Here is a 26,543-nt window from a genome sequence, read left to right as displayed (position 1 = left end):
GAATTATAAAAGTACATATATATATATATATATATATAGATAGATAGATAGATAGATAGATAGATAGATAGATAGATAGATAGATAGATAGATAGATAGATAGATAGATAGATAGATAGATAGATAGATGTGCATGTATAAATACATACATTTGAAAGACATAAGATATAAAAATATAAGAAAATGTACTTGCATAGTAATTATGCACACTGTGAATATACTAAAGGTAAGATTTGGTACACATATACTGTATTAAGTGTAAAAAGTCTAATCATGCTATCACCTGAAAAAAAACAAGGTAGGTAAACATAAATTGTAATTTGTAATAAATTATATTGAAATAAGATAATAGAACATTTTGACATATCTTAATACAAAATAATAAAAATTTGTCAGTAATTATGTTTGGTGTCAGGTTGAAAATGCTGTGTCCAGAGGGCTCACTGGCATTGCCTGCACAGATGAGCAGCGCCTCTGGAATATGGGGACCCAGAGGAACCTCTGCCTGAAGCGGTTAATGGACATAAAGTTTTCCCACCATCAAGCCACTGATGTGCTGCGGATGCCAGAGGGAATGCCCAAAAATGCCCCCCTTCCTCCCACTCCCTTATTTAGTACCCAGAAAGACCTCAGAGAGGGACTCAAGCATCTTCGGCTGCCTGCGTCAAGCCTTCTGCACAAATGTGTGAGTGCTGTGCAGGGAGAGGAATCAGAACAGCCTGCGTCCTCACCACATGCTAACCATGATGGCACCAAAAACTGTCAGAGGTGTATGTTGTTTTATGACAGCTTAGTGGCCATTGATCCTAGCAAGTGTGCAGCACTGGAGCGTGTAACACTTGAGCAGAGTTCTTCTCATTTGTGGCATGACTCTCGTAAGCTTAGAATCACTGCAAGCACAGCAAAGAAGGTACCCATCAGAGGTAACCCTCAGACATTTATTAGAGAGCACCTCTACCCCAGGTTTCATGGGAATGCAGCAACTAACCATGGCTTAGAAAGTGAAGCATCTGCAATACAGTGGCTAGAGAGTTCAGGATTTACTGTCAGTCACAGAGGGACAGTTGTGTGTGGAAGTGAGCCCTGGCTGTCAGCAAGCCCTGATGGAGTTTTGAACTTTCATGAACTGCTGGAGATCAAATCCCCTCTCCTTAAATGTGATGAGTCTTTGGAGGACCTCTTCAGAAGTCAGAGGTATGATGTGAGGATGGTGGATGGCATACCTCAGCTACAGCCAAATGGTCCACGGGGCTTCTATTTGCAAGTGCAGCTTGGCATGTTTTGTACAGGTTTGAGGTCCTGTAAGCTACTCGTCTGGGTTCCATCACAGCAGGTTCTACTACAAGTTCCATACAATGAGCAGTTCTGTAGCAAGACTGTAGCTAGACTAAAAACCTTTTATTTTAAGTATATGCTCCCTCAGGTGACAGATGAGTTTCAAGCAGGCCGTCTGTTGCTTTCCACAAGATACTTGCAGCTTTGCAAATAAGGATTGCATTTTAAATAAGCTGGGGTGTAGAAGGTGAAGACAATCATTTAAAATGAACCATTTTATATTAGTTGTTTTATGTCAGTTTTGATAAGCAAGATTGTGATAATTTGTGTATTATTATCATAAAATGTGTTATGTAAACCATTGCGTAAAATCAGTTTAAATGTTTAAGTTGTAAGTTTGTTTTTTACCAGGATTATAGATACACATGATGACCTTCTTGTAAAGGTATGATTTAACCATTTAATTTTACTATGTAATAAAAAATATTTTGCAAACTTGATGTCTTATTTTTTAAAGTCAAACTTAAAGGGACAGTTAAAAAATTACAGTTCAAAATTAAAATTGTCAATTTACTCTGCCTTTATTTGTTTCAAACCTGTTACACTTACTTTGTTCTGTTGAACACAAATGAAGATACTTTAAAGAATGCAGGAAATCTGTAACCATGGAATTCAATAGTATTTGTTACAGCTAACATGTTAATATGTAACATCTCATCATTGTAAGTGTTTATTAAAATACCTGCTTAATTTTTTTATTTACACAACTGTTAAAGACAAAACAACAAAATTTAATGACAAATACAATGCGCCTACAAATAAACATTTATTCATCCTCTACATCAGAAATTATGTCGCTACGTAAATTACACAGGGCTGCACAAATTCTCAAAATTTTGTCAATTTTAGGGGTAAGGTTGATTGATTTTGAAGGTTTTCAATCTACAGATTACCCGCTCAACATGGACACGTACATTGGCAATGCGCCTAGTGTTGGTGGTGTCTTCCTCCGAGAGTTGCATGCCTTTCTTGGTGAATGCTGGAATAACCAGTTTTACTTTTTTTTCATAGAGGAGATCACTAATCGTGAAGCCTCTATCTGCCATTACTTCATCTCCTGGACGAAGGTATTCAAGGAAACCAGAGTTTGCAGTTATGAATTTATCACTGCACCTTCCTCCATATGCAGGTGAGATGAACATAATCAGTCCACATGGTGCAATGGAGACCAGGTATTTTATTGTGTTCTGCCCATAGTAGTGACTGTAGGACTCGCCTCTTGAGTCAAGGTTGTGTGGCTTTTGAAGTGGTGTCTCAGAACAGTCAATAATGCAGGTTGTATTTGGAAACTGTTCTCTGAAGCACTGAGGCATTGTTGCTTGGATCGTTTCCTTGGGAAGCCATGGTACGTAATCCCTCATGTTCTCCTCCATGATGTCAATCCAACATGAAATCACCTTGCTTACGATGGATTGAGAAACAGCAAACCTTTCAGCAAGATCGCCCTGCAGTAAATTAAGACGCAACTTCATCAGAGTCATTAGGAGCTGATCCCATGGATGAAGCTGGAAGCTGTTGCTGTATGCATTTGTAAGGTGCTCTGCAACTGAATGAAATGCATCCAATGTCAACCCTGTATAGAGCAGACAAAGGTAATTTTTTCTTAGTAGTGTTATATACAGCGGCTGTGACTCATTGCACTGGGTTTGCATATCCCTTGTCGGTGGCTTCAGGTTGAGCTGTGACTTTGTGTAGCTGTGGTCAGAGACGGATAGATCCTCCCATTGTGTTTCTGCATCACAATTTAGGGGCATGCACACAGGTTCATCTTCACAGCTGTCCACTGCATTACTGGCAGCCACTGATGGATCTGTTGAAATAAATGTAATCATAATCATTTTTACATTAGTACATAATATACATAATGACAATTAATACATTATTGCACCAATAGAACATTGTGTGTATTAGTTAATTCAATAGTAATACAGGTCGGTATTATTATCTGAATAAGAAATGTAGTTTGAGAAAATGGACTTTAGGAATATGTAAAGTAAAATTAAAGGAACACTACAAAATGTATTTTAATTTCATTCCTTAAATTTATTTAAAGTTATTCTTTTAAATGTTTATAATAAGTAGTTTTTTTTTAAACATATATGTTTAATGATTTTTAGATGTTGGTATATTCGAGCTGAAAGCTTAATAGATGTGTAGTCACAGCCCAAATGTCTGCGCTAGATTGGTAAGTTAGCTGGCCTGCTAACGTCTATGATTCCTGTATTACCTTCACTATGAAATGCATTCATAAATATGAAATATAACATCATGTGGCCAATTGTAATCATACAAGACTTCTTGTAACATTACTTTTAACTCATCATTGCTGAGCTTAAACGTGTTTATAGAATGCATTTCAGAAATATGACGTTAGGCGAGCAATCACTACACAAGTTGGCTTACCTGAATCGTACAACCTTTCCAGCACCCGGCGTGGCTTTTTTACCGGAGCTTCGTAGCCGAGCCATTTCTCGGGGTAAGGGTGTCTATCAGTTGGCTTTCCGTCAACGAAATGGTAAGAACACACGTAAGGGCGCTTGGGTGGCTGTTTTAAATTGAGCGCCTTCAGCCATTGCCTCAGGTGCTCATCATCTTTAGGTGGTGGATGTAAATCGTAAGGTGCACCACAACACTCCGACCGGGTCACTCTGTGTTCATAACACTGTTGTTGTAATTGGTTTCTCCTCTTTATCCAATTGTTATGGCAGCCCCGAACTGAACACGCAATGCTTGACATTCTTGCTGTAGAAGCTTACGACTAACGTTAGATCCTTCGAAACCGGAAGTGAGATGACAAAATGAGCGTAATGGCGCCACCATTGTTGTCGTGGAAAATAAGGTCAATAGGGCAGAAAAAAAACGATAGTCTGCTAAGCCTTTTATGGGTCGATCAGATCATAAGACGATGATCAGCCCGGCCCAAAAAGTACGTCGGCCCACCGGGAAAGTGCCCGGTCTGCCTGATGGCCAGTCCGTCCCTGCACTCATTCACCAACTACCTACTTTATAACAAGCCTAATACCCCCTCTGACTTTAAATAATCCAATATATACTCTCATTCTGTTATTAAAACAGCAATGTTGCATTGAGAAGCGGTGAACCGTTAATACTGCGCATGCGTGATTCATTGAACCAAACAAAAACAGCTGTGTGACTGAACTGAACCACTGAACTGAACTGGAACAACTGCAGCGCGGGTAAACCGAGGGCTTAAATGAGAGGATCTGATGAAAAACGTAAGTTTATTTCATTACAGACAATCGTAATGGAATTTAAATAAGTGAATCATGATTCAGTTGGGTTGCAAAACTTTACTGTAAGACTTTTGAGATCATTTTAACTGACTGAAATTACTATTGCTGACTTCATAATGTTGAGTCCTAACATCCGTGTTAAAAATCTGAACTTCCCATCACCAGGCCCGGATAAATAATTTAAAGGCCCCTGGGCACAATGTCTTGAAGGCCCCCTATAGCCGCACCCCATAGTTGAATTAAAAAGTACGATTAATATAATATTTGTTAAATAAAATGAATTTATAATGTATTGCCCACATTTTTTAAATAATTGATATACAGTACATATATTTCTAGTCTACAGAGATTTAACTTATTTTTAAAGAATTTAAAGCACGCTTTGAAAAAAAACTAATACAACTAGGGAAAATTAATGGATTTTAATATAGCCTACTTGTTCAAGTTCACTGAAGCAGTACTAAAATTTATATTTAAGGGTATTTTTATTGTATAACTTCTACAAACTTATAATGCACATGATTTGGATATAACACCTCTCCAATCCAGTTCTAGGAATCTGAGTCCTCCATAATACACACACTTATCAATGATTCCCACTTGTCTTTCTGGTGATGAAAATTAGGCAAATCTAGGTGTGGACGAGCCCCTGGGTCTGTGCCCATAGGTTAATCTGGCCCTGTCCATCACTACTGTGGGTCTAACTTGAGGATGGGTAGATGGTTGTGGTAGATGATAGTGTTCATGTGTTCTCTGAATACATGTTTCGAAAAATGTATGACTGAGTTTTTATTATACAATATTTATCCTGTTGATTTTGAATCTTGCACCTAACAAATATCCTTATTTAGAAAAAAAAATCTGAAACTAATACTGAAACTAATAAAAACTAAACTAAAACTAAGACATTTTAAAATATAGAAACTAATAAAAACTAAGAAATCTGCCTCTAAAACTAATTAAAACTAACTGAATTTGAAAATAAAAAGTCAAAACGAAATAGAAACTAAAACTAATGAAAAATCCAAAACTATTATAACCTTGCAGCTCGCATATGCAATCATATGCAAGCATTATCTATACGTAAATACAAATAAATGTTCCTTTTTAAAAAATCATATAAAAATAAGGATTTTAGATGCTGATGATCGTTAAATGCGTCATAACAGTATTGTGTAAAGGATCTAATGGTTAAAAATAGGAACAAACATCAGATAAAAACAAAAACCTAAACAAACACTTCTATGAACTTAACATCATAAAAATACTTGTTTATTTACCTCGCGCTGCCGTCCGTGTACCGCCGTGAACAGGAAATTCAGGGAATGGAGTTGAATCGATTCATCTTCAACAGACGGATCAACATCAAAACATCACGAGAACAACAGACAGCTACGTGTACATTTGAATCCATCTCGCGGTATTTTATTTCTTCAGGTACACGACTACTGATTTGTTGATTCAAACGAGTTGTGAATCAAGGAGCCTCTAAAGATCCGGATCAAACTGCAGCAGCACGAGGAAGATTTGCTCAGACTTTTGGGAAGTTTGGAATTGCTCCGTCTCGTCACCAGTGGTGTAAATTAACTAATTACAAATACTCAAATCACTGTAATTGAGTAGTTTTTCTCAGAAATTGTAATTTACGAAGTAGTTTTATAAATGTGTGCTTTTACTTTTCCTTGAGTACATTTTTAGTGCAGTATCTGTACTTTTACTCCACTACTTTTTTTCAACCTGCAGTCACTACTTTATTTTTTCTGGTCTGTGGGAATTAGAAAAATCAGTCCTGTGATTCCTGTCCAATCAAATCACACGTAGAAGGTAAATTGCATCATAATGAACTACCTCAAGACATGTGCACTTTAGATTGCAGCAAACTGTTTGTCAGCATTAAAAGTGTCCAAGAAGATGTTTAAAATCTTTACACGCATTGTCCCACAGACTGTTTAGATCAGGGATGCCCAAACACAGTCCTGGAGTGCCGATGTCCTGCAGAATTTAGCTCCAACTTGCCTCAACACACCTGCACGGATGTTTCTAGAAAGCCTAGTATGAGATTGAATAGCTAGTCCATGTGCTTCTAATTGGGATTGGAACTAAACTTTGCAGGACACCGGCCCTCCAGCACCAGGTTTGGGCACCCCTGGTTTGATTGCTTATCACTGATGAGAAGATGATGGATATTTATAGTATGATGACCGAAATGGCCTTAAACACCCAGCAGACACAAGACGTCAACATGCCGTCAGATTGAAATTGTACCCTAATGTTGTGGAGACGCAGCATTTTGTTTGGAAATGAAAATCAGGTTTACATCAGAACTCAACGTCAGCCCGATGTCAATGTCCAGCGTCCAACCTAAAATTAAACAAATATCAACGTCTAATGATGTTACAGCTTGACGTTGTGTCGACGTTACTACTATGACATCTATCAGACGTTGAATTTTGGCTGCCATAACTGATGAATAAATGTCAGTATTTGACATCAATAGGATGTTGATTTAAGATGTTGGCTCGACATTGGACTTTGGTCACTTTGTAACAACCTAAAATCAACCAAATATCAATGTCATTAGATGTTATTATTGAACATCAAAATAATATTGTCCTTAGACCCTGGCTAGACACTGAATTTTGGTCACCTGACATCACAACCTAAATTTAACCTAATATTAACGTCTTATGACATTGTGTGCCTGCTGGGCAATAACTAAATGCATTACAAGATGTTACGTTTACACACACATCCACAAATTACATGTAAATGCATCAACTTTTAACAGCATAATACTCACTACTCATGAGTAGTTTTAAAAGGGCTACTATTTACTCCTACTTTGAGTAATATTTACAAAAGGTACTTTTACTCTACTCGCACTATATTTTTAGGCAAGTAATAGTACTTTTACTTAAGTAAGCTTTTTCAGTACTCTTTCCACCACTGCTCGTCATCATGTAACATGTGAGTAAATCGTTGTTTGTGAATGTAGGCCACTGTTATGATTAGGAATTGTGCATTACCAAGATTATATACATTTTGATTCATTTGTTTTAGTGTAACATTAACGCAAGTTCATGCCCGAATCTAAAGGGCCAACAGCGAATATTTACCAATGTTTACTGTCGTTTACTTGGTTTTTTTGCACATCTTAGAGATGTCTCCAAAGTTCTCCTGGACTTAGTTTGTCTCATTTTTTTCATGTCATTCCAGACAGACTGGATGATCATTAGATCAGATCTCTCTGTGTGTGTGATAGAGGTAAAGCTGGTTTTATATTCGCACATTCGTTCATTTAGCAGTCTATATATTGTTTACCATGTTACTTTGAATATTCGATCAGAATTAGCATGCAAGTAAGACTTCTAAACTACATAACAGTATCTAATTCACTGTGACAATGCTGTTCTTTGATAGTCATTGGCTGCTAACATGATTTCCCTATTTAGAGTTTGCAAATAATAGTTTTGTAAAATTATATTATTAAGGGGAAAGTCTGAATGTGCGAATATAAAACCAACTTTAGCTCTATGTGTGTGTGGAGCACTGGCTGTTGTCAGACTCACTGTGCAGACAATTTTCTCCCTGTATACGTTAATTACAGCTAATGACAAAAAGAATGTTTGGAAATGTAAATTGATTAATCAAACTGGCATGATACAGAAAAATATAATAACCGACTTTAATCTCTCCCACCCCACCACCGCATTCTGAAATTACTAGTAATGTTAGCCTATATGGTACTACTTATTTTTTTTCACCATCTGTATACTAATATAAGTAGTGAATGTACGTGTCTGTTGGTGGGGCTGTGCCTGTATGGTAATGTGGGCTGGTGTGGCTACAGTGCCAGGGCTGAATTTTTGTCTCAGTCCACCCTTGGTTATATATGTAGAGAAATATATGATATTGTAAATATCTGTTTAAATTATAAAAATCAACAACACTTATAGTCTAACATAATGCCTCTAACTGTGTCATAAGGCCTACAGATAGATGTTTTAACTTGATTGGTTATAACATAATGAAATCTTGAAATGTGCACATGCGTACTCAGAGCAAAATCTCCAATGATAATAACTTGGCATCAGACACAACAAGAGGATATTTCTTTGGTCAAGAGGACCAGAAGGGAAATTCAGCTCTCTCTCACTCATGGTCACGCAAACACACACACACCAACTTTTAGGGTGTGTTGCTGTCTAGCAGGCTTCTTATCAGGACAGTAAAATAAACAGCAGACTAATACAGAGAAAACTCCTCTAATAACAGAATCATTAAGAGAATTAAAACTCTTAGAAAAAATAAAATCAACAGCTTTGATGTCATCAACAGTTCACCTGAGAGCTCCTGATGACCTCCTGAATGGGCCTGAAAATCCTGAGGAAACAATTAACCTAGCACACAGGAAAAGCAATGACACACATATCGTTCTAGATATACTCTACACTGGGATGACACTAAGGTCGTCATATTATCTAAGCACTTAAACGTCTTTCTTTGGGGCCCGCGATTAAGCAGAATGAAAAGAAACATGGATTTTGATACTGTTTTACTGTTTTGTTTAGCAGAAAGACTCAAAGATATGTTATACATGTAGACAAATATATGATATTGTTAATCCACTCAAAGCGCTGTTGAAACCCATTTGCGGATCGCAACTTACTGGTTGTAAACGCTGTAAATGGAAGTTTTAAACATTCTACCGGAAGACACTGACCACTATGGCGCACTCCATGCAGCAGCCTAGAAAAAGGTCCACAATTGTAACGAGTAGGGGTGTGAATTTACTCTGGTCTCACGATTTGGTTTGGTTACAATTATCACGCCATCATTTCGATATTTCGGTGGATTGACGTAGCTTTCAATATATCCATTTTTTTCTTCTAATTTATTATTATTATTTTTTTTAATATTGGATCTTATTTTAAATGTATGTGCATGTAAAGTATATCATTCGCACAAATCAATTATGGGCTTTTCTCTAAAAAAGTTGTTACTCAACCCAGTTTAGAGCATCATTATGGACATTTTTCGTTATAACTAACGTTTTGGAACTGCCGACATGTTGATAATGAATAAAGTCATTTATCCATTTCCCTTCCCTTTAGAACAAAGAGCCAAAATTGTTTTTTTTATTTTTTTGTGGGCAAATGAAAAACAAAAATGGTCAATTTCTCGGTTGTTTTAACTTTCATTTAAAAAAATAATAATAAAGACCCAGCCAGTATTCCATTATCCTAATTTGGTCTGAACAAGCAATTGTTAACAAACAGATCCTACAGTAGGTATAGGAAATCATCCCATGTTTGACAAGTTTAAATTAGGACTACAGCAATTGTAGCCTTCGTAAGCTAAATCTGACAGCATTTTACCATAAACATTTGCCCTAGTGGAGGGGTGCTAGAACCCGTATCTAGAGATCTACCTTCCTGCCATGTATGGTTACAACCCATAATGAAACACACCTACCTTATATCAAAAGAAAAAAGGGTTTTTTTTTTTGTTAAGGAAATACTAATTTGATATTGGCATATTTTTGAAATCAAGTTAATTGTTTTGCTTGTATAGCAAATTCTGCTATAAATTTACAAAGTTTCAATATTTGGACAGAAAAAAATTAAAATCTAAGAAAGAAAAGCATTTTTTGCAGTGCATTTGCCCTAGTACAGAGGTGCTCAACCCTGTACCTAGAGATCGACCTTTCTGGAGATTTCAGTTGCAACCCACATCAAAAACACTCCTGCCTGTAATCATCAAGTGCTGTTCAGGTTATCATTAATTGGTTCGGGTGTGTTTGAGGGTCGTAGCTTTATTAAGCAGGAAGGTAAATCTGCAAGAACAGGGCTTAGCATCCCTGCCTGAGTAAAAGTAATCTGTACTAACAGATTTAAAAATATTTATTTAACAAATTTATCAAAAATAACAAACCCACAAATTATTTTCATTAAGCATTTATTAAGTTGAACGTCAATGTAGGGGAGACGCTGGCAGAGAAATCATACAAAAATCAGCAAGATCAGCTCCTACGACCTGCAAGAAAAATTAACCCAAAGCTTGAGGCAAGCGAAACACTAGTAATGGAGCTTCTTTGCCTAGTATAATAACTTACGCAAGCAGCAGTATTTGACTCTCAGGTACTTGTATGTGCCATAACAGGGATCAGAGAATACACTGTTGGTGGCTGGTACATTGCAGCTCTGACGTCCATCACACCTACACAATGACAAATTCATGAAAACCGTTTAAGTAAGAACAGGACTCAATTCATTCCAGCTGTAGCTACAATATGCTCAAACTGACCCAATAGCAACCAGAGATCAGTTAATGCACAACACAAACAAAGGTCTGTGAAATCCATACCATGATGACACTATGGACAGAGAGCTGGATGAACGGCAGTTGGTTTTTCTGATTTCATGTGGTGGACGGTTCTGAATGCAGGTTTTTCTATCTGTACGCCCATAGTTTGCACCAAGGATCCTGATCTTACGACCTTACATGGGGGCGGGGGSGGGGGGGGGGGGGGGGGGGGGGGTATGAAAAAAAAAAAGCCCATGTAACACAAAAAAAAAAAAAAAAAAAAAAAAAAAAAAAAAAAAACAGTATTTGCAAAACACTTATTTAATGGATTGCGACTTCATCTTACCAGGACAGGTAAGACGCAGGATAGAGCCCTCACATGCAGTTTCAGTTTCTGAGAAAGAAGGGTCACACAGAGCATTAATGGAGCAAAGAAATAAATGTCAAGCATCACTAGGTTCAAATGAATTTAAGGTTTCTTAGAATATCAAACTCTTACTAGTGGACCTCCTACAGTAGTCATAGTCATGACCGTGATCATGATCATGTCCACCGTGACCATGTCCATGACCATGTCCACCACTCGCTGATATCAGCAGGCTTGAGTTCAGTAAAATGACTGAAAAACAAACACAGAAGAACTGATTAAGACACCTTTTTACTGCTAATCATATTCACATTATAATTAACAGAAAACTTAAACTACAGGGAAACTATTCCCTACACACCAGTGCAGCCAAAAATAAAATCACAGAACATCTACTTGTCAAACCCAAAAAGAAACTCACATGTGATCACTAAACCGAGAGAGAACATGATTCTACTTTTGTCTGCAACTGTGCATGTCGTCTTTACTGATTCATGTTTATAGGCCGCTGGTGTGAGTGGTAATGAGCGACACCTGTACTTCACACCGGTCTGCATTCCCACAGAGGACAACAGGAGGAGGATTGACCAGCGGAACCAGTTTTTTTTATATATATATATTTATTTATTTATTTATTTATTTAACAGTTGTGAGAAACACCTACCCGATATGGTTATTAGTCCAACAGTACCATGGTCAAATACTCCTGAATGGTTACTACCAAAACCCATTGTTGATACATCACTGGTAAAAAGAAGAGATAAGAGTGCAGAGGGCAATTTTAATATTCAAATGGTGCAAACATATATTAAAGACAAATATTTTAAACGTGTAAATATATACAGATGCATCTAAAGATAGTGGAAATAGAGTGGGGGTAGCATACACAGTAATAGATTTTAGAATTAAAGTTATTAAAAGAATATCAGATTAACTTTCAGTGTATACTGGAGAAATGCTGGCAATACTAATGGCACTTCAATGGGTTGAGGAAAACAGACCAATAGGAGCACTGGTATGTTCAGTGTTGGGGAGCAACTAGTTACATGTAACGCCGTTACGTAATTTAATTACAAAATAAAAGTAACAGTAATTAGTTACAGTTACTAAGAAAAATATGTAATTAAATTACAGTTACTTTTGAAAATGTTAAAAATTACAAATGGGGTTACATCTAATCTTTTTCTTTAAATCTCTGTTATATGTTGAATAATATAAATCTATTGCTTTGCCTGTTTTTGATATGCACGATGGCTTCTGCTAAGGCCATTTATTCAAGCGCGGATGCTTTTGATTTGCGGCGCAACCACGGGCGTAAATCCCGGGGGGAACAAGTTCATTGTCCTCCTCACCAAATAAAATATATATATGTATATATATAAACGCACTCTCTATTTTGAAGAATATATGTGTGTATACCTAAAATAATTGTCTAAGTAGAAAAAAAACCCGCATTTATTATTTAAAATGCATTTAGAAAGAGTTCACCCCCGCTTCCTCAAAGTGGTTTGATCCACCTACTCCTCACGTACACGCTTCCTGTCACACACAGTCACAGACAGACAGACAGAAGATAGGGGGTCCGGCCAAGATGGCTACCTGATCAGACGTGTTTGTTCGAGCTCCTGCACCATAAGTATTTAGATAGTATAAAAGAACTTTTAACTTGTCGTACATAGTGTTTATCGTTTTATGTAGTTGTTAATTCTACGTTTTTCCCGGAATCGCGTTGTCATGGGGCGTAAACGTGGTCACTCAGGTAATTCTTCGGCTGATGCTAAGACGGCTAACGTTAGCGTTAGCTTTAACGCATGCTCACCGGCCACTACGGGCCATGATTATGTTGTTTCCTGCATGAGGGAAGATGATGCCTTCTGTTTAGCTGAAGAAGAGTTTCCTGCGCTGCCTGTTACTCCGTGTAAATCTCCAGTCATAAAGAAAAGAGCAAGTGATGACACTCGAGTTGATATATCATCACAGTTGTCAGACATAACTCAGTTAATCAACAGCCGATCAGACGGAATAGAGAAAAAGATCTCGGATATGTCTATTGAACTGAAAGCTGTCGTTGAGAAAGTTACTAATCTTGAGAAATGCATGGATGATGTCGAACAGCCTGTGGCTCATATGCAGCGAAGGATAGATGATATGGAAACTTATTTAAGAAGACGTAATTTGAGGATAGCTGGAATTCCTGAATCTGTGCAAGACATTCGGCTTGAAGTGGTCAAAATCTGCCAAAATGTTCTTCCAAGTGCAAAGGATAAGCTCTCAGATGTTATTGATGTGGTCCATCGTCTCGGGAAGATGCAGCAAGGTGGTCCCAAGGAGCGTCCCAGGGTGACCATTATGCAGTTTTCTGTTCGTTCGTACAGAGATGCTATCTGGAAAGCCGCGAAGAATTCTTCATATTTGAAAGAGAGTGGTCTGCGTTTCATGGAAGATTTCTCAGCGGGAGACCGTGAAAGGAGAAAAAAGTTGTGGCCCGAGGTTCAAAAAGCACGTGCGGATGGGAAGACGGCCTTTTTTGTCGGAGGCAGAGCTTACATTCAAGGACAGGGAGAAATTATCCTGCATACATAAATTGCCTTCAGACTTTTAGCATTTTGACTTTGACTTTTATTGTGCACTTTTCAAACATTGACATGGAATTGTTGCATACAATTTAGAGTCTGCCTCTTATTATATATATTTTATTTGTTATAAAAAAAAAAAAAAGTTCTTTTTGCAAATTTTTGTCGTTTAAGATGGTGCTGCTCTTTTGAGGGTTTTTTATTTTGAGACCTTTTTTGGAGAATATATTTTCATAATTACAAAAGTTATCTGAGCCAACACAACTTTCCTTAAACAGGTTAATTGTTCCATTGTTTGTGTGTTCTTTAAATGTCTTTATCTGTGGTGTCCTTAAACGCCAGGGGTTTAAGAGATGCTGTTAAACACAAGGCCTTATTTTTGTTTTCTAGGCAATTTAGTTCTAATTTTGTGTTTTTTCAAGAGTCTCATTCAGAAGTTACTGATGTTAATTTTTGGAAATCGCAGTGGGGTAGCGAGATATGGTTCTCACATGGTACAAACCACTCTGCTGGAGTATCCAGTTTAAAAAATTATTTTGCAGGTGATGTGTTGCACACTTACTGTGATGAAAGCGGGCATTTTATTTTGTTACTTTTAAAGTGTTATAATGTGAACCTTATTCTTGTTAATTACTATGGGTATAATTCTAAAGCTGAAAATGATCAATTACTATTTATTTTAGAAGATAAGCTTACTTATTGGCAGTCAAAATTCCCAAATGCATATTTAGTAATTGGTGGTGATTTTAATACTGTCCTAAATGAATCTCTTGATAGATGGCCACCTGGTCGCTCGTCAAATTCAAATACAACTCTGAAAGCTTTTATGGATAGGTTAGAGCTTATAGATATTTGGAGGATTCAAAATGTAAATAATAGAACTTATACATGGAGCAATAAAAATTCTTCTAGACTTTCAAGAATTGACTTTTGGTTAGTCTCCAGAAACCTTGATAAAGATAATATTTATATTGATATCTCAACAACGCCACTAACAGATCATAAGGCTGTTTCCATTAAAATCTTATTTTCTTCTGATTCTAAACTTAACAAGGGCTGCTCTTATTGGAAAATGAACAGTTCTTTACTTGAACATAATGAGGTTAAAGTAGAGCTAGAAAGGCTTATAGGTCTTTATTGGAATAAAGCTAAACAGGAAAGCTCATTTGGTATTAATTGGGAACTGTTAAAATATGAAATTGGAAAATTCTTCAGAAAATTTAGTGCTAATTTGGCTAAAACTAAGCGTCTTGAGGAAACTAATATTGTTAGCGAAATTTCATCTATTACCGGGATCCTGCCTGAAAATCTCTCTGATATCCAGAAGGAACACTTAATTGATTTGCAATTCAAGTTGGATAATTTATACAAATTAAAAGCAGAAGGGGCTTTTATAAGGTCAAGGCAAAGGTGGCTTGAATATGGTGAACAAATGTCTTCCTGTTTTTTCAAGCTTGAAAAAAATAGGTCAAAACATAACTCTATTTGTCAATTAAAAATTGGAGAGCTTGTTTCTGAAAATCCCAAAGAAATTTCCCAACATTGTTATAAGTTTTATTCCAATTTGTATAAATCAAAATTTAATATAGTTGATCTGGATACCTTTACAACATTTCTTGGTGATATTAATTCTATTAGTAATGATGAAAAAACTGTGTGTGACTCACCAATTACTATTAGTGAGGTTAAGGAAGCAATTTTGCATTTAAAAGGTAACAAGTCACCTGGTAGTGATGGGATAACAGCCGAATTCTATAAACTATATTCTGATTTAGTATCTCCGTTCCTTCTCCAAGTGTTTATAGAAGGTTTAAACTGTTCTGAGCTCCCTGTTAGTATGAAACAAGGTGTCATTTGTTTGATACCTAAACCTAAAAAGGATACACTTCTTTTAGATAACTGGAGACCCATCAGTTTACTTAATAACGATTATAAATTGTTTGCCCTTATTTTTTCAAAGCGTTTTAAGTTGGTTTTACACTCCATTATTGATGAAAATCAGTCAGGTTTTATGAAAAATCGTCACATTTTTAATAACATTAGACTTGTTTTTGACCTAATTGATTATTCAGATTTTATTCAAGATGATAGTTTAATTTTGTTTTTGGATTTCTTCAAAGCTTTTGACACCATTGAGCATCCTTTCATCTATTTTTGTTTAGAAAAATTCGGTTTTGGACCCTACTTTTGTAATGCAATGAGTACAATGTATGCTGGGGGAAATAGCTCAGTGAAATTAGGACATGGAACTACACAGAGATTTCTACTAGAAAGAGGAATTCGGCAGGGCTGTCCAGCCTCTGTATACTTATTTCTTATAGTAGGCCAAGTCTTCTGTCACTTTATTAAGGCAAGTAAACTAGATGGAATTCAAATTGCTGGACGAAATATTTTAATTAGTCAGTTAGCGGACGATACAGCCTTATTTTTAAAAGACTCAAACCAGGTTCATCAGGCTATCAAATCCATTCAGTTGTTCTCTAAAGCCTCGGGTTTGCACCTTAACCTTAAAAAATGTGAAATATTAGCTTTAAAAAACTCTCCCCTATTATCTGTAGAAGGTATACCAGTTAAAGAAGCCGTTAACTATTTAGGTGTTGTCATTTCAAAAAAAGAACAAGACAGAGTTTCCTTAAACTTTAACCCTGTTTTCGAAAGGATAAAAAGTAAATTCAATCTTTGGTTATTAAGGGATTTGTCCTTAAAGGGCAGAGTTCTTCTTTCAAAAGCAGAAGGAATTTCTAGATTAACCTATTTTGCTTCAACCTTATATCTAGATAATAAAACAGTCAAGTCTATTGATACGATTTTATTTAATTTCTTATGGAAGAATCGTGTACACTACATGCGCAAATCTGTTGTTTTAAATTCCCTTAAAAATGGGGGTCTTGACTTTTTGGATTTCTCTTCTCTAAATAATACTCTTAAAATTAATTGGTTAAAGTTTTGTCTAAATAAACCTTCTTTCTGGAATTTTATTCCCAATTTTATTTTTGACCAACTTGGAGGTCTTTCCTTTTTATTATTATGCGATTATAAAATTGAGAAATTACCAGTGAAGCTCTCTGCTTTTCATGCTCAAGCCTTGTTGGCGTGGAAACTGATCTACAAGCACAATTTTTCACCACAACGTTATTTTATTTGGAACAATAGATGTATTTTGTATAAATGCAAGAGTATCTTTTTGAAGAGGTGGTTTGAAAAGGGTATTGTTTTAGTTTGTCAATTATTTAACACTCAAGGGTATCTTATGACATATGACGAGTTTCTTGTACATTTTAACTTTCCTGTAACTCCCAAGGAATTTTCTCTTGTTTTCTCTGCAATTAATTCTAATATTGTTTCCTTATTTAGAGGTGTAACTTGGATTAATAAGCCCATAATCAAACTAGTTGATACAGTGTGTGGTAAAATTTGTTTCTCACAGTCTAAAAATAACAAATCTATTCGCTCTCTAATTGTAAATCAAGTTGTATCTAAACCTTGCTCTATTACCTATTGGAATAATTTTGTAAGAATTCCTAAATGGGAAAGTATTTGGTCATTGCCTCACAAATTTTTGGTTACAAATAAGATAAAAGAAATATCTTTTAAACTAATTCATAAATTCTATCCGGTTAAACATTTCCTAAGTAAATTTAAAAAGGATATTGATATAAATTGCTCTTTTTGTTCTTTGCTTTTGGAAACTGTACCCCACCTTTTCTGGCACTGTGGTTATGTTAAAAAGCTCTGGTATGATGCTTCTGTTTTTATAAAGAAAAGGGTACTCTTTAACTTTAATTTGCATTATGAAACTGTAATTTTTGGGTATTTTAATTATGATAATTTGAATAATGAAGCTTTTGTTATTAACCTATTTATTTTGCTAATTAAGTTTCATATTCATAAGTGTAAATTTTCCAACAAAAAACCTTGTTTTACTGTGTTTTATAAGGAACTGAAAAATTACTTTTGCACTATTCAGCATAGTGCTAATCGAAAGGCCATTAAAACTGTCCAACTGTGCTCTAGTTTCAAAATATTTGATTAATGTAAAGGTCCTGCTTGATTATATTTGTAAGAATTTTTAGTTAAGTATTTATACTCTTATTTTTATGTTTGTTTTATTTTATGTATTGATGTTATCATTTACTTTCTATCACCCTGGCACTGTTTTGTTTGCTGTATTGTCATGTATATGTTGTTTAAAGCATAAAAAAAAAAAAAAAAAAAAAGACAGACAGAAGATAGGTGTGTGGCTACGGGTAAATGTTGAATTTGAGTAAGTATGGTGTATTAATCACATTAAATAAAGCGATTCTCTTCAAAGTTAATGCAGAATCATTTATAAATTAGTTGCGGCAAAAATGCAGATTACCAATGTCCATGAATCTGCTGTATTAGCGGTTAAAATTACTCATGTGGTTAACGTATGCTTGTTTAGCTTGTTGCATACGTTAGTGTACTGCAAAATAATACGCCAAAGTGCATTGTTTCATTTGTGACGACTTAGCATAATGTTAACTTTACATTAACGGCCACAATTAGCATATTGTTTATCTGTGGATTTGCTAAATGAGCACTGTGCTACGTCCAAACAAGCCCCACTTTATTTTTTGTATAATCAATTTCAGTTCTGTTCTTAGGTGACTAAATTTATTTAAAATATAAAATGTCCTTGTTTTTATTGTTGTGATGATTTTTATGATAGTTTTTCATTCTTGATGTAAAGCACTTTGAATTAGCATTGTGTATAAAATGTGCTACAGTATAAATAAACTTGCAGTGTCGTGGACTAGATAAAATGATTGAGGTAAAGTTGGTTTTATATTCGCACATTCATTCAGTAACAGCTCCATACATTGTTTACCATGGTACTTTGAATATTTGAACTGAAATCTCATGCAAGTTTTACTTCAAAACAACATTAATAATAATAATAATAATACATTTTATTTGTATAGCACTTTTCCTACATACATGGAGGCACTTCACAAACAACAAACAGGCATTGTAAAATAAACCAAATACAAAAAAATGTATATTAGACAATTAAAGCAAAATATATACTCAGATAAAAGCATACATCTACACAATCACACACAATATTCTTTACATACATGCACACACACCGTACATGCATATGTACATAAACCTACACAATATACATAAATTGCATAAACTTCACAAACTTATATTCATACGCAATTTTAAAAAGGTGCTTCTTAACAAGCTTTCTAAAAATAAATTCTGGTGGATTCTTTTACTTCATTTGGGTGACAATTCCCAGATTTTGAAGCATAGTGACTAAAAGAAGTGCCGCCAGATCGCATCGGATTTACAAAGTGAAATTCTAAAAGTCGAGTGCTAGAAGAGCGTAGCAAACGGTTTGGATTATATTTTGATAAGCAGTCAGAAAAGTATGAAAGGTGTCATGTTGTGTAGTGCCTTATAAACTAATAAAAGAATCCTAAAATGTATTCTATTAATGCTGCTGTGATATGTTCTTGTGTCTTCAATTTCATTAAAACTCTGGCTGCTGTATTTTGTATCAGTTGCAACGTCTTTATAGAACCTTTAGGTAAACCAATATAATATTAACACTAACTGTAAACAATGCTGTACTTTGATGGTTGTTGGCTGCTAATATAATTTTACTATTTAGAATTTCCAATGAATACTCTTCTGAGGTTATATTATGAGAGGCTGAATGTGCAAATTTAAAACCAACTTTACCTCAATGATAAAATGACAGAGAAAAGGAAAATGGACATAAGATAATTTTTCAGTGCAACAAAACTCCAAGTACAAAAAGTTCACATATTAAGCAATTTGGCTTTCAGAATGAGTGCTTATGAAAATACTAATGTCACATTATCAATCACAGGCAGAGGAGAAAGAAATGATTGAGGATCAGACAGAGCAGGGTCAGTCAGATGTACAGTGTCAGGTAAGGGTGTTGTTCTTTATTGAAGGGATAATGACAATTCTTTTAGGGGTGAACAAATTTTTAAAATGTTTTCTGAGTTGTGGCTGTTTAGCAGATGAACCTCACAGGCTCGCCAATTTACAATATGATCTCTCAATTTAACAAGTGTAATGTACACCAGTTAGTTATTATGAGTATGGAAAACGTCTATTCCTGCATTTATTCGGCTTCAGGAGTCAGTCTGTTGACTGTAAACAACACAACAATGCAATAAATAGTTTTGAAAGAAAAATTTGCTTTGTCATTGAACCTGAGAAAAACTTTGAAAATAACCATAATGATGTAGTCTCCATGCTGTAATATGAACAATAAAACCATTTTTAACTGCGGAGACATATCTTTAGAAGTACAATTCAGCTGTATTATTTGTGTCGCCTTCAAAAAATCTTTTAAAAATTGCTCATAAGAAATGTTATATTTATTGTCCCCCCTACTGTTAAATCAAATTAATGGCCATGGGCGCACCATGTCTAATCCTCTTTGCCATTGAAAAGCATGAGGAAGCATCTGCAGGTATGTAAGCTAGCATTTCTTTGTTTTATAAAAGCAAATGTTTTTGTCGTTATCGTGAGTGTACAGAAATAAAAACAGACCCTTTCATTTCTAATGATATATTATGATTTATAAAGTTATCGATTTGTGAATTTCAGGGCACCAGCAGACTCCTCTGGCCAAAGTGATGTTATCACATTAACAGTGTAGCTAGCTTAACTACATTTCTCAGTAGCGTGACAGTAGCGTCGCTAAAAAATCGAATAGCTTTTCACAGTAGCGAAGCTATTTTATTAGTGAAGTAGCGCAGTAGTGTCCACACAAGCTACATTTACAGATCGTGGATAAATATTGTTTAAAATGTGTAACACCTGGTTTAATTGGATTTTTTTGTTTTTGCTGTTATGTACTATATTTTATTCCTGTTTGGTACAGCATATTAGTTACAGTAAATAATTTAAATGAACTGTTCTGCCTCATATGTTTCATTGGCAGTTTTATTGATCACTAAGATGCGATTGATTTGGATTTAAGTGGCTTCGATTTAAAAATGAAAATTTCAAAAATTAGATGTATTTTTTTATTGCAAATGCCACATAAATCACCTGCACAACTAACTAACATTGTGATTTTGTAACAACAGTAAACATGTTTTTGTGATAAAGTCTGGTTTTGTGGTGGCTCTACTGTAAATTTAAATAAATTAAATTAATTTTATTTAAGTGATGAAAGCTTTTGAGATTCTAACAGTAAACAGAGCTACTGTAAGCTCACTCCTGCTCGGTATAAATGCTTGAAAATTATTTAGTTGAAAATGTTTATTAGGAAATTAAAAGTAATCAAAAATTACAGTAACTTATTACATTTTAAATAGGGTAATTTGTAATCTGTAATCTATTACATTTCCAAAGTAACCTTCCCAACACTGGAGACTTTGTCCTGCCAGGTAATGCCCAGAACGCGACGCAGACCTCTTAGGTGGAAGGTGTTCAGTCTCCTCTCCTGTCTTGCATAGGTGGTCCATGTCTCACTCCCATACAGCAGAGTGCTGATGACGCAAGCATTGTACACTGCCATCTTTGTTGCAGTTGTAAGCCTATGGTTTGTCCACACTCGGGTTGTCAGGCGGGCTAGAGTAGAGGCTGCCTTCCCGATCCTCCTGTCAAGCTCAGCATCCAGGGAGAGGTTATCGGTGATGGTGGAGCCCAAGTACGTGAACTGGTGGACGACATCAAGCTGGTAATCATCTACTGTGATGGTTGGTGGAGTGGCAGTGTCCTGGCTCAAGACATTTGTTTTTTTTCAAACTGATGGTCAGCCCAAAGTCTGTATATAATATCAAATCAACAACACTTGTAGTCTGACATAACGTCTCTAACTGTGAGACGCATACATATAGATGTTTTAACCTGATTGGTTCTAACATAGATCAACTTGAAATCTGCACATGCGTACAATTGAGAACAAAATCTCGAATAACTTGGGCGACAAGAAAACAAAGGTCAGACATAACAAGAGGATATTTCTGTGGTCAAGAGAACCAGAGGGGAAATTCAGCTCCAGTCTTCATGTCTCCTTCAGTACAGCACACACACACACACACTCAGCAATTTTAGGATGTCTTGCTCTCTAGCAGGCTTCTTATCAGGACGGTAAAATAAACAGCAGACATGTATGACACATTTATGGAAATATTCTTTAAGTTTTGTATAACTGATAAATATAAAAACAAATAAACTATTGGGTGCTTCAGCAGCTTTATTTGTCAAATCAAATATCAGTAGAAAATGTCAATAAATATATAAATGTAATATAAATGTAATATAGATACATGTAAACAATATAAATGACTATAGTGCTCTTAAGTGTCTGCACCAGCTGTACAGATGATAGCATTAAATTTATCAGATAAAAAGGTACGTATATGAGACAAACTTTTGTTCAAATTCTTCCATCAGCTTTATCCAAGAATGGGTCTTGCTCATCATCCTCCAAAAAATAATCCACTACAGGATGTGACGTCATAATTTGGGAGATTTATATCATATTAGCTGCTTTCTGTTCTGAACGGTCTGAAGATTAATTTATCAATGCCTAGATTTATTTATTTATCTATTTATTTGACATGGACATCACAATTACACTGGACAACCAAATGCATTTGTTTAAGTGTTTAAGCAAACTTGCTAATTCTCAACACCTGTCCACAGGAGGTTTAAATTTGACAAAATGGAAATATAATAAAAACATACACAACATTACATTTATTTACATAAAATGACTGCAGGCAAAAGCCAAGGCGACATGATCCAACCAACTAACAGTAGACTATTTGTGCAAACACTGCTGTTTTGTTTTTAACCACTTTTTAAGAGCACTCCTAAAAATATTTAAATTACTTTCTGATTTTAAGTTAACTGGTAAATCTTTCCACAGTTTGGCTCCCTTTACAGAGACTTCTTACACTTTGGCACTAGACAGTCACCATTAGCAGTTGCCCGTGTAACTCTGTGGGAGGTTTGATGCCGATTGATTAGCTCAGAAAACAGGATTGGAACATGATTATTTAAACATTTAAAAACCAATTTAAAATAACTAAATTGAATAAAACTATCAAAACTTAAAAGGTTATGTTAACATAAAACATCACAATGACGCCATCGCATAGGCTTTAAGTCCATAATTTTAACTGCTTGTTTATATATTGAGTCAATAGGCTTCAATGTAGTTAAACAGGCTTGTGAGCAAGATGTAATGCAATACGTCAAGTGAGAGAATATCATTGTGTGCATGTATAATTTTGCAGTTTGATATAGTTAAAAACCTTCTAATAAAACGAAAACAGTTTAGACTTGGCTTAACTTTTCAACTCATATTTTTAACATGACTATCAAATTTGAAATGAATGTCTAGATTAATGCCAAGATACTTAAACTCATTCACTTTTTTAATTACTTTTTTTATCAGCACCTTAAATGTATCCTGTACAGGCGTATTTCTTATAGAAAAACATATAAACTGTTTTCTCGACATTTAACGTTAAATGAGACAGTTCAAGCCATCTTGAAATGTGTTGTAAAGCCTGGGTCAGTTGCTCACCTGCCCGGCAAGGTGTTTTAGCTGACACATAGCCATCTGTGTCATCTGCATATAACTGGCAGTTAACCCCTGGGCAGCAATCTGGAAGATCGTTTATGTACATTGTAAACAACAATGGGCCAAGGACAGAACCTTGAGGTACTCCAATACTGTTCGAACGCATAGATGACTTCACCCCATTGACCCTCACACATTGCTGTCTCCCACCCGAATAAGACCCAAACCACTGTAAGGCTTCTGCTGACATTTTGAGCTCTCCTAATTTATTTAGTAAAATACTGTGATTAACTGTGTCAAAGGCTTTCTTTAGGTCCAGGAACACTGCCCCAACCACACTACCTTTATCCAGTGACCGTTTTATTTTTTTCAAGCAGATAACAATTTGCTGTTTCTGTGGAATATTTCTCTCTAAAACCATACTGCTGTGGATAAAGCAACTGTTTAGAGTGTAAATGCTCCATTAATTGTTCCGCAAAAATTTTCTCCTGCACTTTTGACACTACAGGTAGAGCGGCAATAGGCCTATAGTTACAAGCAACATCCTTATCGCCAGATTTATAAATCGGTATAACTATTGCTGTCTTCCAACTATCTGGGAAAGTTTACTAAATATGTAATTGGCTCCAACAGAAAATGTTTATATCTCTTAATTCAGAGTGAAAATTAATATCCTTAGCCGTAGAATTACTCATATTTTCTACTACTTTTTGAACTTTTTACAAGATAATTCCTTAATATAAAAAGAGTCTGGGTAAACATAATCTGGTTCCTCAGGGTATGATTTAGTGAAGTTAAAATTACTTGACAATTCTTGAACAGACTCATCACTGCAAATCATATTATTAATAACTTTATGATGCTTTATTTTAGAATGTTTTTTACCTGTTTGATTTAGATAGTCTTTTGATATGTTGCCACAATTTAGAACTGCTGTCATGGGCCTCCTCAATTAATATAGAAAAATATTTCATCTTAGCCTTTCGCAATTCAGATACCACTTTGTTCCTCAACCCAGTGTGAACAAGATGATCAGTATTAGTATTAGTTTTGGATAGTAAAGATTTTTGAGAGCAAGATCTCGCCTTTTAATTAACTGAAGAATATCACTATTAAACCAAGGAAGTGAAAATTTCTTGTACTTACTCTTCCAGGTTGTTGTATATTTACTCGTTAATTTACTTAAAATAGTTGCAAAGTGACCCACACTCTGATTTATATCTAATTCTTTAAAAAACGTTCCCCAATTAACTTCCTTTAAATCATATTCAAAATGAGCTATTTTTGATTTCGCAAATCCTGTAATTAACATTTGGTTTTCCATCTAATTATGATGCAGTAACCGCTTTCGAGTTAACTTTCTTACAATTAATGGTAAATTATGATCTGAAAGACCAGTGATTAAATTATCTGTTTTTGTTACTCTCTCCGGTCTATTAGTGAAAATCAGATCTATAAGAGTTTCGCTCTTTCTAGTGATTCGGGTTGGTCTATCAATTAATTGTGTAAAATTTAATTTCTCCATATTTCATTTCAACTGTGATTTACTGTTTTTATCCATCCAATTAATATTAAAATCACCGAACATCATACATTCACAACGATCATCAACAAGCGACAAAAGTCTCTTCAATTCTATTAAAAAAACTTGCATCATGACCTGGAGTATTATAAAGGACGATTATGTAAAATTTCATATTTGGAGAGAGAATTACATTTAGTACTAAACACTCCATATTCACATGAGTTTCAATCTGCAAACATTTCAAATTTTCACTTATATAAATTAATATTCATCATTTGATCAAAATTACACTGTAAATTCTGTCTGCTTATTTTAATGCATCATTGCTGAGTAACATGTATTTCTTTACAACCACAAACAGAGCAATAGACTCAATAACAAAAGAATGAATTATATATTTTTTAAAGAAATACACACCAACACACCAGTCAAATACATATTATTAAATATTATCTCATTTGTTAACAGCAGACTGGAAAAGTGTAGTAGTCTGTACTGCACTGCTGCAACATGAAATGTCACTTTGAGTCTCAAGAGAACATGCAAACACAAGATAAAAAGAGTGATTGCACAAACACTTATCTTTCATCTTTAACTCTGTAAGGATGGCTAAGGCTCTGCATAATCTCAAACCATGAGTACTGTTGTGGAAATTCTACGAGATGAGACCACAAGAATTGTCAGATGCTAAGACAATAAACTTTCTGATCTGACAATAAACTTTCTGATCTGACAAGAAGATCAGAAAACCTGTCACAAGCATGGGCTGAAAACCCAGAGTCTGCGTTACCATTATGATATGACATGATTAGCTTCGATTCTCAAGATGCATGTGACTGTATGGAGCCGTTTTGGCATGACAGCATGAAGATCTGATCATCTAATCACTGATACTAGCAAGTTCTATGGAAATGGCTAAATCAACTACTTTTTTTAGGATGAGTGAGCAGTTGGCAACCAGCCTATTTGAGTATTACTTGACCCTACATCCTCTAACTTCAGAGTGTCGAGATCATGTCCGTAACAATGTGCACTAATCTCGGGGTGTGACAACTCGTTTGGTCCCTAATGAAAGTAAAACTGAAGAGTATGGGATCAAATATAGATAAAAACTCTAAATTAAAGTCATGAATGTGAGCCAATCTTACAATTAGAAATACAGAGTGAATTTGACGATTAAAAATAGAGTCAGATTTAATTCAGCGCTGAAAAACAAAGAAATCAATTCAAATAAACAACAGAATTTCAGAAGCACTAGAAAAGGCTTACATGCATTTAACCGTTTAACATGCTGTGAGTTTCGTAACTGGGCTAATAGATGGACTTCTACAACATTGTCAGCGGGCAGTATTCTATTGTCCTAATTTGGATTAAAACATGCAAATTTTAGCAGACAGATCTGACATCAGTTGCAGAAGCACATCCTCAGGTGTTTGACACGAGTTCAAAGTTAACCCATCATTAGTCCTAAATAAAGTAATGGATTACATAATATGGTTGGATGTACTGTTATGACCCTTTTCACTTTTCAGAGCAGTGAATGGTAAGGTACAACACATTTTTTTTTTACAATCTTCTTTACTTAAATAAAATAAAAACTTCTTGATGGAGTTATCTCAACATT

General features: G+C 35.2%; 2 protein-coding genes across 3 annotated transcripts in view; one reads left to right on the top strand and one right to left on the bottom strand.

Annotated features, from left to right (window-relative positions):
• The window catches only part of fam20cl (family with sequence similarity 20 member C, like), a 265,004-nt gene that overhangs the window by 12,255 nt on the left and 226,206 nt on the right, over nucleotides 1-26,543 (top strand). The window lies entirely within an intron of this gene.
• On the bottom strand, nucleotides 10,531-12,066 carry si:ch211-154a22.8. 2 transcript variants are annotated; one of them, XM_073936666.1, is made up of 6 exons: nucleotides 11,927-12,066; nucleotides 11,395-11,514; nucleotides 11,242-11,289; nucleotides 10,956-11,088; nucleotides 10,705-10,808; nucleotides 10,531-10,625 (listed from the first exon to the last, which is right to left on the bottom strand). In XM_073936666.1, the coding sequence occupies exons 1-6, from the start codon at nucleotides 11,991-11,993 to the stop codon at nucleotides 10,612-10,614; spliced, it is 486 nt and encodes a 161-aa protein (XP_073792767.1). In that variant the 5' UTR covers nucleotides 11,994-12,066; the 3' UTR covers nucleotides 10,531-10,611. The 2 variants fall into 2 exon arrangements, with proteins under 2 accessions (XP_073792767.1, NP_001093910.1); NM_001100440.1 differs by lacking the exon at nucleotides 11,927-12,066 and adding an exon at nucleotides 11,684-11,734 and having other exon boundaries at nucleotides 10,534-10,625.

Source organism: Danio rerio, chromosome 22, assembly GCF_049306965.1.
Source record: "Danio rerio strain Tuebingen ecotype United States chromosome 22, GRCz12tu, whole genome shotgun sequence".
In the NCBI taxonomy this organism is placed as follows: Eukaryota; Metazoa; Chordata; class Actinopteri; order Cypriniformes; family Danionidae; genus Danio; species Danio rerio.
The sequence above is the reverse complement of the archived record's forward strand: the minus strand, read 5'-3'. Positions and strand labels throughout refer to the sequence as shown.

Bases quoted from the DNA above. Each gene is read 5' to 3' on its own strand.
- si:ch211-154a22.8 (XM_073936666.1), bottom strand. From the start codon at position 11,993: ATGGGTTTTGGTAGTAACCATTCAGGAGTATTTGACCATGGTACTGTT. The intron at 11,290-11,394 runs GTAAGAGTTTGA...CTTCTTTCTCAG, and splicing joins CTACTGTAGGAGGTCCACTA to AAACTGAAACTGCATGTGAG. The intron at 11,089-11,241 runs GTAAGATGAAGT...CCCCCATGTAAG, and splicing joins CCTGCGTCTTACCTGTCCTG to GTCGTAAGATCAGGATCCTT.